The 19,068-nt window shown below is 34.9% G+C and overlaps 1 protein-coding gene across 4 annotated transcripts in view; it reads right to left on the bottom strand.

Annotated features, from left to right (window-relative positions):
- Positions 1–19,068, bottom strand: part of CCDC91 (coiled-coil domain containing 91) — a 224,895-nt gene that overhangs the window by 73,876 nt on the left and 131,951 nt on the right. For all 4 annotated transcript variants that reach the window (XM_064479162.1, XM_064479161.1, XM_031443870.2 and 1 more), the window contains 2 exons: positions 2,988–3,080; positions 2,834–2,902 (listed from right to left, as the gene is read on the bottom strand). In XM_064479162.1, the coding sequence (XP_064335232.1) occupies positions 2,834–2,902; positions 2,988–3,080 (162 nt within the window). The remainder of the gene's footprint in view (positions 1–2,833; positions 2,903–2,987; positions 3,081–19,068) is intronic.

The raw sequence follows: 19,068 nt of genomic DNA, 5'->3' as shown, positions 1-19,068 counted from the left end.
TGTTGTAATTGCTGTAAAATAAAATCAACTATTTGTTTTTGTGCAAATAACCAACTTATTTCTGTGGCATTTCTAAACTTCAAAGAAACCAAGGCTTAGCTTTAAGTAGCGGTTTTCAAACTGTTTGGCCTTAGGATCTCTTTATATTCTTCAAAATTATAGATGCCTTGTAAGAGCTTTAGCTTACTTGGGTTACACATGTTAAGCTTTTACATACTAGAAATTCAAACCAAGAGAAAATAAGAATATTTACTCCTTAATTCATTTAGAGTTCATACCATTAAATGCACAGTATAGTAACACATACTGTATTTTACGAAAAATAATTATATTTTCCAAAATTAAAGAATGAGAAGAATGTAAACCTCCTTACTATGTGACTTAATACAAGAGCCTAGATTCTCAGACCTACCTTTTGTATTAAATCTGTAATGATATTTTTTTGATCAAAGTATATTAAAAAAAACAAACCCAGTCTCACAAAGATATAGAGAGAAAAGCCAGCTGAGATCACTGTAGATATTCTTTTTGACTCCATACAAAAACTTAACAAGAGCTAGTTCTTAAAGGTAAGTTGCAATAAGGAAAATCAAACCATGCCAATGGATTTTTTTATACTGCCTTACATTATAATCCTCTCTTGCCCTTTGAATGAACCCTCTATCTAATTTTTAAAACATTTTTTTATATGGAAAACACTGATTCAGTGAGTTATGCAACTCCTCCAGATGTTGACACATTTCATTATATCATAACAAAAAAAGGTCACATTTGTAAATGGATTTCATACAACTCCGTCTGTTTCATGCGTATAACTATGCTTTAGTCATGGTTTGTAGTTTTCACACTGGAGGGAAAGAAGCCTTCCCTTGCAGACCGGTTACGCTTTCTTCTGTGGCTAAAGTCCTTTTGGAAAAGACTAGCCCTACCTGAAGAAGTCTTCTCAAACTTCACAGCGACCTAGGAATCCACGTTAGCGGTGAGGCGCTTCAACAAGTGCGTGCTGCTTGGTTGTTTTTACATTTTCCCTGCGCTTATCACCCTCAATCCTCCACTTTAGCTGAATGCAACAATAGCGTTAAGACTCATTTGGCAAAATTTGTAGAGGCCCTCCAAATGCCTTGGCCGAAAGCACGGTGCTGATCCTTCTAAATCCCAGATTCACCTCTTTGGGAGGTATCTCATACATTTTCACCCTCTGAGATAGTCACGGGACGCCCAATGCACTTGGCTCCTGTCAATTTTGACTCCCAACTGATAAAAGAAGAGACATCCCAATATTGCAAAGGCCTAATTGCTTCCATTAAAAATAACCATGGCTCAGCAGAGCATCTTTTCACCGTACACCCTTGGGAGACGATGACCTTAAGCATCGCACCTTGCAACCTGGAGATTTTGTCTACTGGAAAAGACAGTTCTGAAAGAACTCTCTTCAGCCTCACTGGAGAGGCCCCTATCAGGTACTGATAACCAATCCTTGTGCTGCCAAACTCCAAGGAATAGACTCTTGGATTCATGTGACACACCTAAAGGAAGAACCAAGCCCTAACTGAACCTCCATATCACCTGGTGACATGAAAGTAAAGATTTCCCAGAAATAAAGCAATGAGATTTGATGAGACAGCTTCCCCAAGAAACCTAGACCAGGCCTGTTGAAAGTGTGTCACCAAACCTTTGATGATGACATAACACTTCAGACGATCTCCAATCTTGATAACACATGAACTTTAGATAAAAAGTGCCTGGGAGGTCTCCTTCCTACCTTTCTTCATTACTTGAATGTCACTGCAATAGGTTTCCAGTCCACATTACACCCAGGAAGGGTCCTTCCTGTCACTGAGGGACAAAAAGTCCTGAAACTGGAAAACCTGACTCTTGATCAGCAGTGATTTCAGAGAAAGATCTTGATCAAAGCGGAAAATAAACAGAAACTTCAATTAAATAAGTAATTAATTAAAATTTAAATAGTGTCAGGAGACGCAGTTAGGGGGAACTACCATTCCCTGCGAAGACAGCAGAGGCCAACGGAAGAGGACAGACCCCTCTTATGTCCTGGTAGGACTCAGACTGAGAAAAGCCAGAGACTCCTTGTTTGCTGTAACAGCCCCAACTTCCTTTTCTCTCTGTGAAAGTGCTCTCCTTGCCACGTGGGAACTTGTATGCGGCTCACCATGGTTGCACACCCCAAAATGCAATTCTCTGCTGATCCTGAGCAAACCCACCTTTGCTGGACAACTATCAGATAGTATATTTATTTCAGGTCAACATATGTATTTATTAGTATATGTACATTTAAAATCTATGAATATACTACCCAGATGAACTATTTCAAAGTTGCTTTAAAAATCATAAATATATGTACATATACACACATACATACTCATTACTTGTATGGTACCTACCAAGTGGATATTAGTCTCTCTTTCTCTCTCTATATATACATACATTCTTTTAAAAAATGATTAACAATCTAAACGTAAAGCATTTCAATATCATCACGATCTTGTGTAATGTAAATTTAACAAGAATATGAACAGTAGAAGAGGACAAAAAATTCTTTTTGATTTTTTTGGAATGAAATATTTTTAAAAGTAGACTGACTATACCATTAATAAACTCAGTTTGTTAGTTCTACTTATTTACAAAGAAACTGATTGTTATCAGGGGGTCTGTACCAGGCAAATAATTAGACATAAAAATGATAAAAAGCAATTCGTACATGAGACCAATAGCATTCAATTTAGGCTTTGAGGTGGGGGTAAACACAACAAAAACAGAACTAATAAAAACTACTGCAATTAAACTACAGGATAAACTTTTCAGATAGAAATACCTTTGCAGCAGATACTAATGCCTCTTTATTTCTTTGTCTTTCTTCCTCCAAACATTTTTCCAATATTTCCTATAAATGATAAGACAGATATTAAATGTATTATTTGACGTAACAAAACATTCTTTCCACACTCTGATCAAACTTAAACTACTACCTTCTGTTCTTGAGATTGCTGAATCAAAGCTTCCTTTATTTTTTCTTTTAAGAGTTCCTTCTCTGTATCAAGCATTTCAAGCAGCCGCTGATGCTACAAGGAAAGATAACTGGATTATGATTATGGCACTGAGATCAACACGTAGAACGGCTGGTGGAATTCATTTGAAGTCGTTAGTAGAGGAAACAATGGAAACTTTGCTAAAATGAAGGCTTAGGAGCCACGAAACACTGAATTCACCTTTCTTCCATCAGCAAAGACATATTTTCCTTTGCCCCAAACTCAGTAAAGTACACGACATGAGATATAACTTCAAAACTATTCCAAATATGAAAGTGAATCAGAAAATAATGAAATAAAATATCTTTCCCATAATTAAACGGAAAAATGACTCACTGAAATGATTAATATTAGCTTGCAGCAAGAGAGCAATTAGATGATAACTGATGTTTGCTTGATGATCAATTATCCTAATAGATTATTTGTGCTTCTAGTAAAGTACCGTTATAGAAATTGAAAGAATATTGTTCTCATCCCAAGATTTTGCTGTAGGTTCAAAAAAGTGAATATGCAAACAATCAAAGGAATATTATGTGATAGCTGATATTAAAGAATACAGAGTTCTTGTATTTATTTTTATTCCAATGTGCTAATGAAAAAGCACACAGAACCATGAGCCAGTTATCATGGACTAGGCACTTAGAGTTTGAACAAAGTTTTCTTAAGAAAATGTGCTATGTGTAGACTCAATATCTTCAACAAATAAGCCAGATACTTTTTCTGAACAGTGTTCTTAGGGGAAACAAAACCAAAAGAGATATACATACATATATATTATATATATACATATATATTATGTAGATATACATTCCTACTCAGATTTCTCATTTTCTAAAGGCAAATAAGATATTTTCTCAGATTCAGACTGCATTTACATAGAAGCCTTCTTTAAATATGAACTTATTCTGATACCCAGTATTTAAAAACAGATCTATATCATTCAAGTTGTTCTGATTTAAAACTTTTTTAGGCAGGCAGTCTACATTGAGAGCAAGTGACCGAACAGTCAGAAAGTTGAGATAATCTATTTTTCCTATTTTTAATATTAATGTTACTTTTTATCATTCTTTTTCAAGAAAATAAGAAAAATTACAAGAAAGATATGGTTTTTCTTCAAAAAAACCTGAACTGTGATACAAATCATGACACAATTATGAGAAATTACTAGTACCATATGAGTTTGTGAAAAGCATTTGAGTAATAAATCAGTAGACTTAGCATATAATAAATAATAATAACTGAGCCTTTAATTGTGTATTTTATATAAGTCCAGATGCACACAGAATTTCATAAAATCAGAATCAATACTAGTCCTACTTATAAAACACACGATGAAATGTGTTTTACCAGGCAAATAATTAAACTTAAATATGATAAATAACAATCCTCATGAGACTGAAAATATTCAATCTAGACTTTGAGGTGGGGGAAATAGAACAAAAATAGAACAGATTAAAATTGTTGGAATTAAATGAGAGAACAAACTTTTCAGTCACCAATAATTTGAAAATTGTTATGTTTACTGTTATGTTAATAAGCCAGACTAACGGAAATTAGTAAGTATTAATTATCAGCAGGCCACGTTTCTCCAATGGTCCAAAAAGCATTCGTCAAAGAGGATACATTAGCTAAAATCACAGTACCATGTTTAGAAAATTCATTCCTAAATTTCACTTCTTAATTCTGACAGTACACTGCAACAGAAGACCATCTTTGAGCTGGAGCTAAAATAAATCCAAAATTATCATTTGGAAGGAGCATCCTACATAAGATACACCCTAAGTAAAATCACTGATCTACTTAAGAAAATACAAGATAACTGACTTTTCTTGTACTCATAGATAATAATTGTCTCTTGAGCACTTTTATTTAAAGTTTCAGATGCTGTTAAAAGTGCTTTACATGTAGTTATACCACACTAAATGCTCACAAACAAACTGATAAATCAGGCAATTTCTTCCTAATTTTCAGATGAGCGATCTGAGACCCAGGAAGGCTACGTAACTTGCCAGGTCTCGAATGAAGAACTTCAGCAAGAACTGTACCTGCACGCTCATTTCCAGCAGCAGTAATTACCTAACAGCTGAGAGCAGCCCCATTATTACCAAGTTATTACCTAGGAACTAAAAGTACATAATCCATGTAGGATGTCAGGTAAGACCTCACTTCCATTTGGCTTTAAAAGATTTTGACTAATCATTGCTTCTGATTTTGTTCTTTTCAGATTAATATTAAAATAAGATAATTTCCTGAATAAACATCGGTATTAGGAGAGATGATTCAGAAAGGTGCTGAATGGTGTGAGAAAAGTTTAAGTCTTCAACAGTTCATTTGTAAAGTGAATAATCCACAAGTTGTTAATCAAGAACTATACGAAGTTCAGTAAAATGTACTGTTTTTGTAAGACACATATGCTCACTATGAAAAATGTAAAGAAGTGAGAATCATCCAGAGTTCCATTATCTAAAGAAAATCACTGATAGCATTCAGGCAAACATCCTTTTGGACAGTTCTCTGTATACAAAGACATTTTACATAATATGTTTATAAAAACTGTTCTGTAAACTTTTGCACTCAAAAAAGGTACAGACTTATTTCTATGTCAATACAATTGTGCTGTATTTTGTTTCATTAAATTAAATTTACATTTTTATCACTGCCCTATCTACACACATTTATGTTGTTTGCAATATCTCATTTTTAAAACATCTTGGTTTTTATGCATGCGTCTTTGTGAACTTGTGAATCACAGACTTATGAAAAGCTCCTAGAAGTATTAGCGGGTTGAAGATTGAACATGTTTTATATTTTAATGCATATCTTCAAACTGTACTCCAGAAAGAAAATGTCAAATTACAAAAAAACAGTAGGACAAGTTGGTGAAGGAGACGACCTGAGAGAACAGAACCGTGGACCGCAAGGGCAGCTAATCAAGGATTCAGTCCTGCTACTGCACAGGGAACCCCTGCACAGGGACATTCTAGTGGGATCTTGTCCTATCTTCTAACTCACTCAGATTTATTTTTTTTTTAAGTAACAATGGCGTTTAAAAAAAAACATAATTGTTGGGAGGGTACAGCCCAGCGGTAGGGTGCGTGCTTAGCATGCACAAGGTCCTAGGTTCAATCCCCAGCACCTCCATTTAAAAAATAGTAATACATAAACCTAATTACCCCTGCCAAAAAAAATTTATGTTAAAAACTTTTTTAAAAGGGAAGAAAAACACACCATGTCAGTACTAATCATATTAACTTCAGACAGAGAAGAATTTTTTTTTCCAGAAATCAATGGAGTAAGTAAACAAACAAAAAGCTGGTTCCCTGAAAAGATTTCTATTATACATAAGCCTCTACCCAGGTTAACTAAGAAAAAGAGAGAAGACACAATTTACTGATCCTAGAAATGAAAGAGGGAATATCAATACAGATCCTAAAGATATGAAAAGAATAATACAGCATTACTAAGAGTAACTATATGTTCAAATTTTTAATTACCTAGTTGAAATGGATGAATTTTTTGAAAGGCAAAATCTGCCAAGACTCAAATAGACAATCTGAATAATCCTATATCTATTAAAGAAATAGAATTAATAATTAATAACCTTCCAAAATAGAAAGAAACAAGCCCTGACTGGTTCAACAGTGAATTCGAACAAACATTTGAGAAAGAAATTACACCAATTCTCTACAAATTCTTTCAGAAAATAGGAACAAGAAGAGAGAATACTTCCTAACTTACTCTATGAGGTCATCCTAATACCAAAACCAGACAAAGACATTAGAAGAAAACCATGAATTTATCATGAAAATACATGCAAAAATCCTCAACAAAATATTAACAAATTGAATCAAAAATGTATACAAAGAAATATACACCATGACCAAGTGGAATTTATCTCAGGTATACATAGCTGGTTCAACATTAAAATATCAATGCAATCAACCACATCAACAGATTAAAGAAGAAAAATTACATAATCATATCAATAGATGCAGGGAAACTATTTGACAAAATTCAAAAGCCATTTATGATATTCTCTGCAATGAGGAAGAGAGAAAAACTTGTTCAACTTGAAAAAGAATAGCTACAAAAAATCTACAGCTAACAACAAACTCACAGTGAGAAACATGAAGTTTTCTGGCTAAGATCAGGAAAAAGGCAAGGAGGCGTCCTCTTATCAATGCTTTTCATCATTGTACTGAAAGTCCTAGCTAATGCAATAGGATGAAAAGGAAATAAAAAGGAAGACAAAATTGAGCTGTCTTTGTTCACAGATGACATAACCATTTTTGTAGAAAAAAGAGGAACTGACAAAAAATTCCTAGAACTAGCAATTATAACAAGGTTACAAGATACAAGATTAATATACAAAAGTCAATCCCTTTCTTATATAGTAGCAACTATGAAATTAAAATCACAATACAACTACACCCCAAAATGAAAACCTTACGCATAAATTTAACAAAATATGCACAAGATTTATATGAGAAAAACTACAAAACTCCGATGAAAGATATCAAACAATTGAATAAATGGAAATACATTCCAGGTTTTTGGATGGGAAGACTCAATGTTGTCAAGATGTCAGGTCTTCCCAACTTGATCTATAAACATAAGGCAATCTCAGTCAAAATCCCAGCAAAGTATTTTATGGATATTGACACTCATTCTAAAGGTTACATTGAAGGACAAAAAACCCAGAATAGCCAATATAATAGTGAAGTAAAACAAAGTTGGAAGACTGGCAGGCACTGTCTGACTTTAAGACTTACTATCAAGCTACAATAATCAAGAAAGCATGGTGTTGGTAATTAAAAATAGACAAAGAGGTCAAGGAAACATAAGAGAGTCCAGAAATAGATCTGGAAAAATACAGTTAACTGATCTTGACAAAGGGACAAAGGCAATACAATGTTACAAAGATAGTCTTTTCAAGAAATGTTAGAATGATTAGACATTCACATGCAAAAATACGAATCTAGACACAGAGCTTATCCCCTTCACAAAATTTAACTCAAAATAAATCAGAAACCTAAATGTAAAATGCAAAACTTATAAAACTCCTACAAGATGACACAGGAAGAAACCTAGATGGCTTTGGGTAATGACTTTTCGGACATAACACCACAAGCACAATACATGAAAGAAATAATGTGTAAGTTGGACTTTACTAAAATTGAAAACTTCAGTCTGAAAAAGGCAATGTCTAGAAAATGAGAAGAGAAGCTACAGATTGGTAGAACATGTCTGAAAAGACATATTCCATAAAAGGTCGTTAATCAAAATATACAAAGATCTCTTAAAACTAAATAAGAAAATGAACAAGACAACTGAAAAATAGGCAAAACACCAAAACAGACAACTTGCCAAAGAAGATATACAGATGACAAATCAGCATATGAAAAGACGTTCAACATCATATGCCATCAGGAAATTACAAATTAAAACAAGGTATCAGTACACACTTATTAGAATGGTCAAAATCCAAAATACTGACACCACCAAATTCTGGTGAGGATGTGGAGGAACAGGGACTCTCAGTCACTGCCAGTGGGAATGCAAAATGGTATCGTCACTTCAGAAGACAGTTTGGCAGTTTTTCATAAAGCTAAATATACCCTTAGCATTTGATCCAGCAGTTTTGTTCCTTGGTATTTACCCAAATGTGTTGAAAACTTATGTTTACACAAAAATCTGCACACAGGTATTTACAGCAGCTTTATTCATAACTGCCAAAACTTGGAAACAAACAAGATGTCTTTCAGTATGTGAATGTATAAATAAACTGTGGTACATTCAGACAATAGAGTATTATTCAGTGCTAGAAGGAAATGCCTTTCAAGCCATGAAAAGACATGGAAGAAACTTAACTTCATGTAACTAATTGTAAGAAGTCAATCTGAAAAGGTTACATTCAGTATGATTGCAACTGTATGACATTCTGAAAAGGCAAAACTATGGAGACAAGAAAATATTAGTGGTTGCCAGGGGCTAGGATAGAAGGAGGGGTGAATAGGAGGAACACAGAATTTTTAAAACAATAAAACTATTCTAAATGATACTACAATGGTGGATACACGTCATGAGACACTTGTTTAAATCTACAGAATGTACAATACCAAGAGTAAATTTAATGTGAATTATAGACTTTTGATCATAATGATGTATTAATATGGTACCACTCTGGTGTGAGATGTTGATGGCAGAGAAGATTTTGTGTGTTGGCAGTGGCTACATAGGAACTCTCTGTACTTTCTGCCCAGTTTTACTATGAATCTAAAACTGCTCTAAATATGAAAGTCTATTTAAGAAAAAAAGATTGTCAGGTCAAATTAATAATAAAAATCCAGCCATATGCTGCTTATAAGAGATATACCTAAACCAAGGAAGACTGATAATTAATCAGTGGTAAAGAGCTTTAGGCGAATTCTAACTAAGATAAAACTTAGTCATATTAATAAAACTATTCAACAACAGACTTTAGGTAAAGGGCATTCCTAGAATAAAGACATCACTGCAAAATGATACCAGGAAGATATAAAATTTAAATTTGTATGCATATAATGACACAGCCTCCTAACATATAAAGCAAAAACTGACAGACCTGAAAAGAAAAACTGACAGTCTCATTATTAGACTAGGAGATTTTGACACATTTTTTTCAATAATCAGTAAATCAAGTAGCGGAAGATTGGTACAGTAACATAAAATTTAAACGTAACCAACAAGCTTGATTAGTGGTGATAAACATAACACTATACCAATAGTAGAGAACATACATTCTTTTCAAGCATACATGAAACATTTATGAAAATTTGCCAAATACATAATAATTAGGAATCAATAATTAAGAGAAATTTTTAAATATAATACTTTGGATTAAAAAAATTCTGAATATAATTTTACACTATATTAGACTGACTTACTTGTCGTAGTCAACTACAGGACTGAGCAACTACAGGACACACCTGCCACAGGCTGCGCTTTTCTCTTTTACAGAGAAAAAAGGCAGGTATGAAATGGTTTTAGCATAACACACGAGTAGGTACATCATTACAGAGGAATTCGCTGATGGAGTATTCATCCTAAACAGAATTCATTATCCTTTAAATAGTGAATTCTAATAACATTTTCCATATACAATTTTAACTGAATCTATATACAACTTCTTATGTTTCTTTCCCATAGATATACAGTTTCTTTATAGCAAATTTAATTAGTGCCTACTCTTTCTAATAGTGTTTTATGTAAATAAATATAATGACAGAAATCAGATTCCCAATTCCAGACTACGAGCTTCTTTAGGGCACTGACTGCATCTGCTTTTGCAAATTGTGCAAGCAGGTGCAGAGAATGATACAGACAAAATAGGATGAATCTCACGTATTTAGAGTATTGTTTTCATTAACTGCCTTGAGAGTGTGTATTAAAACACTCATTTTAATTACTTCCTCCCACTGTTCCCCTTCCATCCCTCTTCTTTTCTTTTCAAAACCATCAATTTGTTCTTTTGTCATGCCTTGGCCTTCATAAAATCACAAAACAAATCTGTGTATTTAACATTATGGTTTTTAATCCCATCCCTTCCCCTAACTAAAAGAAACAAGTATTGTAAAATCAGCTTTAAAATAATACATGTCTTGGTGGACAGCACAATGTCCCAGTCATGCATATACATACATGTATTCATTTTCATATTTTTTCCAAGTTATTACAAGATATTGAACATAGTGCTCCTATTCATTTTTCAGTTGCCCTGCGATGAACATTTTTGTGCATCAGTATTTCTGCGTCTTTGGAGACTGTTCCTTAGCTTAGACAATCAGAAATAGAAGCCCTGGATCAAGGTGGGTATTCATGTGGAATCCCCCGAAGTCTGTCTCCTTTTACGCTCTAATCATGACCAGGGCTAAGGGTTATCAGTTACACAAACTTTCACCAATTTGACAGGGAGAATGTGGTATTGTGGTTTGCATTTCTTTGACTCCTGGTAAGATTAAACTGTCCTCCCTGTTAAAATGATGATGATGATGATGATGATGATAAGAATAATAATACATGTCTGTAAATTATTAAACAATTAACTTTTGTAACAGTCTTTCGTAAATTAACTTGCTAAGACACACACCTAAATAATCCAAACTTGGAAAGCTAGGAAAACAACCCCGGGTAAAACAGACCATCTAGGATGAAATTAATAAATATCAGAGAAGATAAAAAACATCCACTCAAAACTTCTACCTGATGTCTCTTAAAAATGCATATATACACTGATTACTACACAGGGACATGAGGGGCTTTTAGGGGGTGATAAAAAATGTTTTAATCTTGATTTAGGTGATAGTTGTGAAACTACATAGGTTTGTCAAAATTCAAAGAATGGTATATATGAAATGTATGGATCTTATTATATGTGAATTACACTCCAGTAAACTAAGAATAAAATATACATATATTTTAAATTAATTTTTAACTCATATCATTTCTGTATAGTTAAAATACCCTTCCTCTCTCTTCTAGTCAAAAGCCAGTCTTTCAAGTCCCATGAAAATGTTACCTCTTTTGAATTCTTTCCTGAAAACTCAGAAAGAACTGCCTACCCTCTTATCTATAATCCCAGAGTATTTTGTTCCTATCACTAGTGTATGGTTTATTATACTTTATTGTGATTCAATTTATAGCTGTCCCCATAATAAGGCTATTCGTTTCTTGAACACAGAGAATGCTCTTATGTTTTTAAAAACCTTTCCAGTACAGTGCCTAATATACTGAACGCTTTCAATTTAAGTTTATAACACCATTTTAGATACTAGTATTCAAAAGAAGTTATCAAAATGACTGCCTAAAGATGACTTAAAGAAAAAAGAGCACTGGATTAATATCTCACTCTGATAACAAGAAGCAACTGTCTTCTCCTGTACTGTGATGGAAGCAAAAAAAGCGGTGGTCACCTAAAAATTGTACACAAATATTATTGGGAAACTAATTAAATAACTCTAAGTGCAACCTGACCAACGCTTTAACAAGGTTACAGTTTGAACCACACCAATCATCTGGTTTGCAAGATTTCCTGCTGGACATCAACACCAACCACTCGTTAGACCCAAAACCACCTTGGGAAATAGCTGTGGCTAAGATTTACACAGACCAGTAATGGACTAAATTACTGGTTCAGTTGAAAAACAGGTCAGAAGCATATATAACATGACAGAAATTGGAAAGTCAATAAAAAGAATTATATATCAGACTCCCAGCCCCACTCCTCAAAATTTAGCTGAAAGTTTTAAGACTCTGAAGTCGCTGGAAGACTTAAGAAAGGTCTGGCAATTTTCTTACGTGAACCTTGTAATTATCATGAAATGTAGATCTGGTGAATAACATCTTGGGAAAGATTATCACATTTTTAATATCTGTTAGATAGGAAATAAAGTAATTACATCAAACACCTTTGGCATATTTTCCTAAAAGATTACCCATCCATCTAGAGAAAGAATGTAGAAACAGACAATGACTCTTTCTCCTCTGTATGCAAGAAAAACATATTTCCTAGATGAGAAGGGAAAAATTTTCTAAGCAGAACATTTTATTTCCTATAGTCATATAAAATATATATTTAAAATATAATATGCATTATTTCCCCCTCAAATAAACTATATACCTGTGAAGTATATGAGGACACACAGTAAACACTGAATGATCGTGAGTACATTATGTAATGAAAAATACAGTATTAAGTATTTATATCAATTAAAGACAGAATGCTTAAGAAAAAAAAATAACAGAATATTCAGAAGGGTTCAGCCCTGGTTCTGATCAGATTATCGGAGGGACTAATAGTTTCCAAATTATGTCCAACAGAGTACTAGACATCCCCATCCCCTCTTCAACTGGAGTCACTATGCCTTTATTGGTCTTACTTGTAAGAAAATGCTTCAACAGGAGTTTAATTTAAGAAAAGGTTTGATGGCTAAAACAAAATTGTTAAAGCAGATAGTGAAAACATATATTCACACTCTTGGTTTCAGCTTTGACATGCAAAGAGCTTGGAAATACACCCTGATTCTTAAAACAAGAAAAAGCTGAACAAAATAAAGATCAATGACATGCCTTAGCTCCATCAGAGAACTGTGACAGAGCAGATGGCCACCAGAAAATTTACAACTAGGCAAATCCAATGAGTCTCAGCCAAGATCTTCATGCTTGGAGCAGAAGCTGCTGCAGATATAAACTAGAAGGCACTTTAACAGTAAATGTGAGGAACAGCTAGAGGCTGAGGGCGAGCACTCTTGAGGGCTGATGGCTTAGGGGGTTCCATACACTCTCATGGGTTCTTCCCCCGAGAAATCCCATCAGGATCTCAGTATGAAGAGCCAAGAAATTTCCCCTCATAGTTCTGGCAAGGGGAGCAGACAAAGTAACCACTGTGAATTATGCCTAGAGCGTTCTCCATAACAAAGGTCTATTCTTCAGGTGAACAGACTTTATCAAAACCTTACAAAACATTCCACCTGGGCAAAATGCATTACCAAGACTCCAGCTCCCTCTAGCCCTCCATAAAGGAGGGGGTAAAAACCAACAAACACTCGTGAAGGTCACAAGTCCACTACAAGAGGCAGATTTAATCATAAGATCACAGAATAACTCCCCTCCCCAAAGCCTTCTGTCACCAAACCAGCAGGGTCCTAGGGTAGCAACAGAGCATGACAGCTGAAAGAGCAGTAAAAAGCAGACTCTTCTAAGGAGGAGCCCTTAGGGAAGCCAAAGACAAGGCGGGAGACGACAGCAAGAACCTCTCAGGAATCTGAGTCCTCTGGCAACTTGCAGCAACAGAAAACATTAAACGCAGCTGCTCGCACCTAGCTAAATTAACAAAGCCTTCCACTAAAAGTCTATTTCCCTCAATTTTGAAAAAACATGTTCATCTTTTTTTTTTTAAGTGAGGTATAATTGACATATAACATTATATTAGTTTCAGGTATACAAAGTAATGATCTGGTATTTGTATATGTTGAGAAGTGATCACTACAGTAAATCTAGTTAAGACTGGTCATCACACCCAGTTACAAAAGCATCTTTTAACAAAAAATTATAGGCATGCTAAAAGGCTGAAAATAAAAAGTGTGAAGGAACCAAAAAAAGCATCAGAACTAGTTTCGGATATGACAGAGATTTCTGATTATCAGATTGAAAATTTAAAATAAAAATGATTAATATGTTGAGGACTCTAATGGAAAAAGATAACATGCAAGAAAAGGTAGACAGTGTACAGATGAGAACGCTAAGATAGAAACAAAAGGAAATACTAGATGTTAAAACAGAAAGAGTGCCTTTGATGGGTTCATCAGTAGAGTTAACCCAACCAAGGAGAGAACCACAAGCACGAATCATGAGCAAAGGCCAATAAAAACTTCCTAGACTTAAGTGCAAAAAGGAGACAAGAAAAAGGAAAACAAAACAAAAACACAGTCAAGATCTATGAGATGATTTACAAAGGAATAACATACGTATAACTGGAATACCAAAAGAAGAAAAACAGAATTAAGCAGATGAAATATCTGAAATAATACTGGCTAAGAATTTTCTAAAATTAATAACAAACACCAAACAACAGACCCAGGAAGCACAGAGAACACTAAGCCAGAAAAATACCAAAAACAAACAAACAAACAAACAAACAAAAAAAACAAGCAAAAAAAACCCCTCCAAATCTTCCACCTACTTGTATCATATTCAAACAGCAGAAAAACAAAGAAAAAAAGAAAATCTTAAAAGAAACCAGAAAAACATTTTATTTACAAGAGTAAAAGGCTATGAATAACAGTAGACTTCTCTTCGGAAACCATGCAAGCTAAAAAAGACAGGAGTGAAATATTCAAAGAGTTAAAATAAAAAACCATCAAGAAGACAGAGCAGAGATTTGCCATACCACATATTAAGACACACCACAATGTAATAAAACATAGGAATAAAAATAGTATGGTAATTGTAGAAAAGCAAACAGATTAATGCAACAGAACAGAAAGCTCAGAGTCACGCCCATGTACACATGGGAACTTATATGAAAACGCAGCACCACAAAACAACGTATGAAGGGTAAGCTGTTCAGTGGTTCTCAAACTTTTGCACAAGGTATCGTAACCACCTGGAGGATTTGTTAAGCGAATGATCAGCCCGAGAGCATCCGATTCAGTCTCTGCAGTTGTGCTAGAGGACCTGCATTTCTAACCGTTCCCAGGGGACGCTGACACTGAAACTGCTAGTCCAAGAACTGTATTCTGAAATCCACAGCCTTAGCGTCTTCAGCTCGGCTGAGCTGGAGAGAGCACGCTCTCAGGTGTGGGAGCTGCGGACTGAGCAAGGACCAGCCAGAATGAAAGCAACAAAGAAGCCTTTTGTCACTTACTGCGCTCGCGGCTCAAACCCTCTGACTCCTCCCTGCTCCCCTGAACACTGAGTCAGAGTAAGGAAGAGTGCCTCCCTCCTCCGCCCAATAAGGAGGCCTTGGCAGAAGCGCCCGGGGAAGATTTCCATCCAGCGCTTCAGATGAAGAGACCTAGAAACAGAGGTACCCAAAGTAAGAGCCAACTATGTGACAAGCACGGCCAGCCTGGGGTCTGAACACGTGAATGCTCTGGCTGTGTGCCACATCTAGAAACAGCAGGGGAGTTTTCCCCTGGGACACCTGTCAGGTGAAGTCTCTGTCGCTGCCTATGGTCAGGCCTGAAAAAAAATCACACATAGGTTTTTTAACCAGGAGCCAGACTCTTCAAGTATATGCTGCTGGGAAAAGGGGCTCATTTTAGGGAGAAACATGAAGATGGATCCTGGATCTGCATCTAACATTATAAACCAAGTAAGGCCCTATAGGGATAAAAATAGCACAATGTGAAAAGTAAAACAAAGTTAATCAGAAAAACATGTACAAGTAAGCCTTTGGCTGTAAGGACAGTAAAGAAATGCTTAAAGAAATTTAGCACAAACCACAAGGCAAAAATGATTAATTGGATTACATAAAAAATTAGAGATTTTTTTTTAAGTAATGGACACTGAGAACAAAACTTATATTCCATTTACAGATGAAAGAAATTTGTGTTATCTAAAACCCTTCAGGGATCAGTATTTCAATTTACAAAGAACCCGTGTAAACTGACAAGAAAAACAGATCAATCTGAACTGGGGAAAAAAAAAGCGTAAATGAATAGGCAACTTATTGAAAAGTTAATCCCCAAAGTTAACAAACTTACGCTAAGAAATACAAGTTAAGAATGATGTGTCACTTGTGAAAAAAGTAAAAATTAGAAGCTGGATAATGCTAGGTCTTTGGGGGAAATAGGGATGTAGGAATGTGCATTGCTGGTAGGACTAAGTGGCCTTGTCATCACCATTTTGGAGAACAAATTGGCAGGAGTTAACGAAGTTAAGTACATGCATAGACTATCATACAGCAGTTACACTCTTGGATGGAGATGATGATAAACAATTGATACATGGATGAACAGACGTGGTTTTTTTTTTTTTTTTCCTTGCACTAAACTATAAGGGCACATAAAAGTTTCTGGGTTGGTGAAGAGTTAAGAGAAACCTAGATGTCGATCGTGGGTGGGTGGATAGAGAAAAATGGTGGATTCACACCATGGATTCTGTAATTCAAAAAAAAAAATGAATTCAATTTACACATAGTAACAGATGGATATCAAAACACTGGAATTGTTTGTACACACAGCAGCAGTTTTAGATTTTAAAAGCATTTAACATTTAGTGGATTTCTCTTAGAAGAACAGTCAAAAGTAGGAAACAGAATGAGTTCCATACACAATGCCATCTTTGTAAAATAAAAATACATGCACACAAAATGATAACCCAGATTGCAAGAACATACTCAAATAAGGACATATACTAAAATGGTTCCCCAATGAGAGGGAAGACATTAGGAGTAGAGAAAAAGGACACAAATTTCGTATATGTATGCACACATACACTTTCGCACATGCACACTCAGAAGGGCCTTGTAAAACACAGCAGGATAATATGCCAAGAACTGAGGTAAGTATGATGAACTTTCCTCACCTGACGTTAAAAAAGATAAAGGTTACGACGACACTGATAAAGTGAAGAACAGTATTACTGACGGCTAGCCCAAGAGGGTGAACTGTGAATGGAAACAAAAACCGCATTTTGCAAAACACACTTGAGTCACAAAATAAACAAACTGTGCCAGGCCTAGCCACGGTGTGATAATAGACTATCTCAGCTCAAATCTCTTACCAACACTTCACTCAGACTCATATATTCCAAGACAGGACCACAGAAAAACTAATCGAACAGTAACTCTAGACAGATTCATGTATTCCAAAGGTCACAGGTAGTTACAGCAGTTGTTTTTTTATAAATTGTGGCAAATCTCTTGCAAGACCGTTCTGTGACTAACCCTATCCCCCCAATCCTACCATTATTCACCCCAACTGTCCCTTTCAGAGGAATTCACAGTCCCCCTGGTGTGCATTATCGCTTGCTGCAGCGAGCTTTAAACCATACAGGTGAGTTCCTGGCAGTGACTCATGGGCTTTGACAGGAGAGTACAGGGGGGTAAACAGAAGCCTCTCTGGAACAGCTGGAAGCTGCTGGCACTCTGGAACCTTCCATTTACTCCAGGTCCTGCTACTCTGAGAAGAGCTGACAGGATTACTGTAAATTCTTCTTGCAGCTCTGTTCTAGGCAGTCTACTGTACTTGTTCCATTCATTTTAATATAAAATGAAATATAAATATTTAATTAGTTAATACAGTAAAATGCGTAGAGCAGGCACATATTGTATAATGTGACTAATGTGACTGTACATGATTTTTTGGATGTGCTACTTTCGGTACATCTGATAATTTTATAATCTGAACCTTAGTTGTCACTTCACCTATTTACTTCCTTGTTTAACTGCCACTCATACTCATCAAAGTGTTACAAGCTTTAAAATAGATAAGACATGATCATAGTTTTCCATGAACAAATTTTTTGAGATACCCTAATGGGTCACCATTTCTTGAAACAGACCTTGAAAATAGTTCAATTGAGAATTTCAATGCAGGTTATATTTCCAAGCTTGATTCAGACGGACCTTTGTGGCCACTGAAACAACATTTTTTGAGTGCCCAGGTAATAAAACTATATTTCATCTAATCTCAAACTTTGATTCATGAGCTTTAATCATAAGGTACCAAAAATAATCATCAGCTTTCCAAACTGAATTATTAAATTGCTTATATGACAGAGAAGCGCCATGGAATATAAAGATTTTTCTCATCTTCGTTTTTCATCAAAATTATCTAAAACAGAACATACATTATTTTTTAAATCTCTGAGCAAAGACATTTAGTGGATTAGAAGATGGTTTTCAGGATAACTTTTCTACAATAACCAGTTATTTACTATTATTTCTGCTACCTACTTTCAATACTTTATTTTCTACAAGCTAATAAAAAGTATTTCACAAAAAACTTATTACTACCCAAAGAATTAATTTTATCCATAGTGGATATTTTAAAGAAAATACAGTCTTTCTGAAGGAAAATATCCAAGATATTAGTTTACAGAAATAAAAATTTTTTAAGTTGTCAATGCATAGAAATGGTTCTAAAAATTTTCACATTAAAGATTAAACAGCCTACCACTACATAAAATATTCTTTTATCACGTCCTTAAATTTAGAAAAAGATATTTATGTATCTAGAAAACTGAGGATGTCCTAAGTCAACAAAGATAATGTCAACCTTACTCATAGCGCTATCTGGATATCCATTCAGCAGACACAGTAAATACAAAATTAAATCCAATTTCTAGAATCACAAAATCTTTGGATCAGAAATGAACTTAAAGGCCACTTAATCTGACAGCTCATCCAATGCTGGAAACCCTGCACAAACTATCCATTAAATGACTGTCCACGTTATGACAAGGTTACTCCAGAGAAAGGAAATGTGCTGCCTTAAGGGAACACTACTTACTCACGACCACTTTATACTAGGTTGAA

Source organism: Camelus dromedarius, chromosome 25 (genome assembly GCF_036321535.1).
Source record: "Camelus dromedarius isolate mCamDro1 chromosome 25, mCamDro1.pat, whole genome shotgun sequence".
NCBI lineage: Eukaryota > Metazoa > Chordata > Mammalia > Artiodactyla > Camelidae > Camelus > Camelus dromedarius.
The sequence above is the reverse complement of the archived record's forward strand: the minus strand, read 5'-3'. Positions and strand labels throughout refer to the sequence as shown.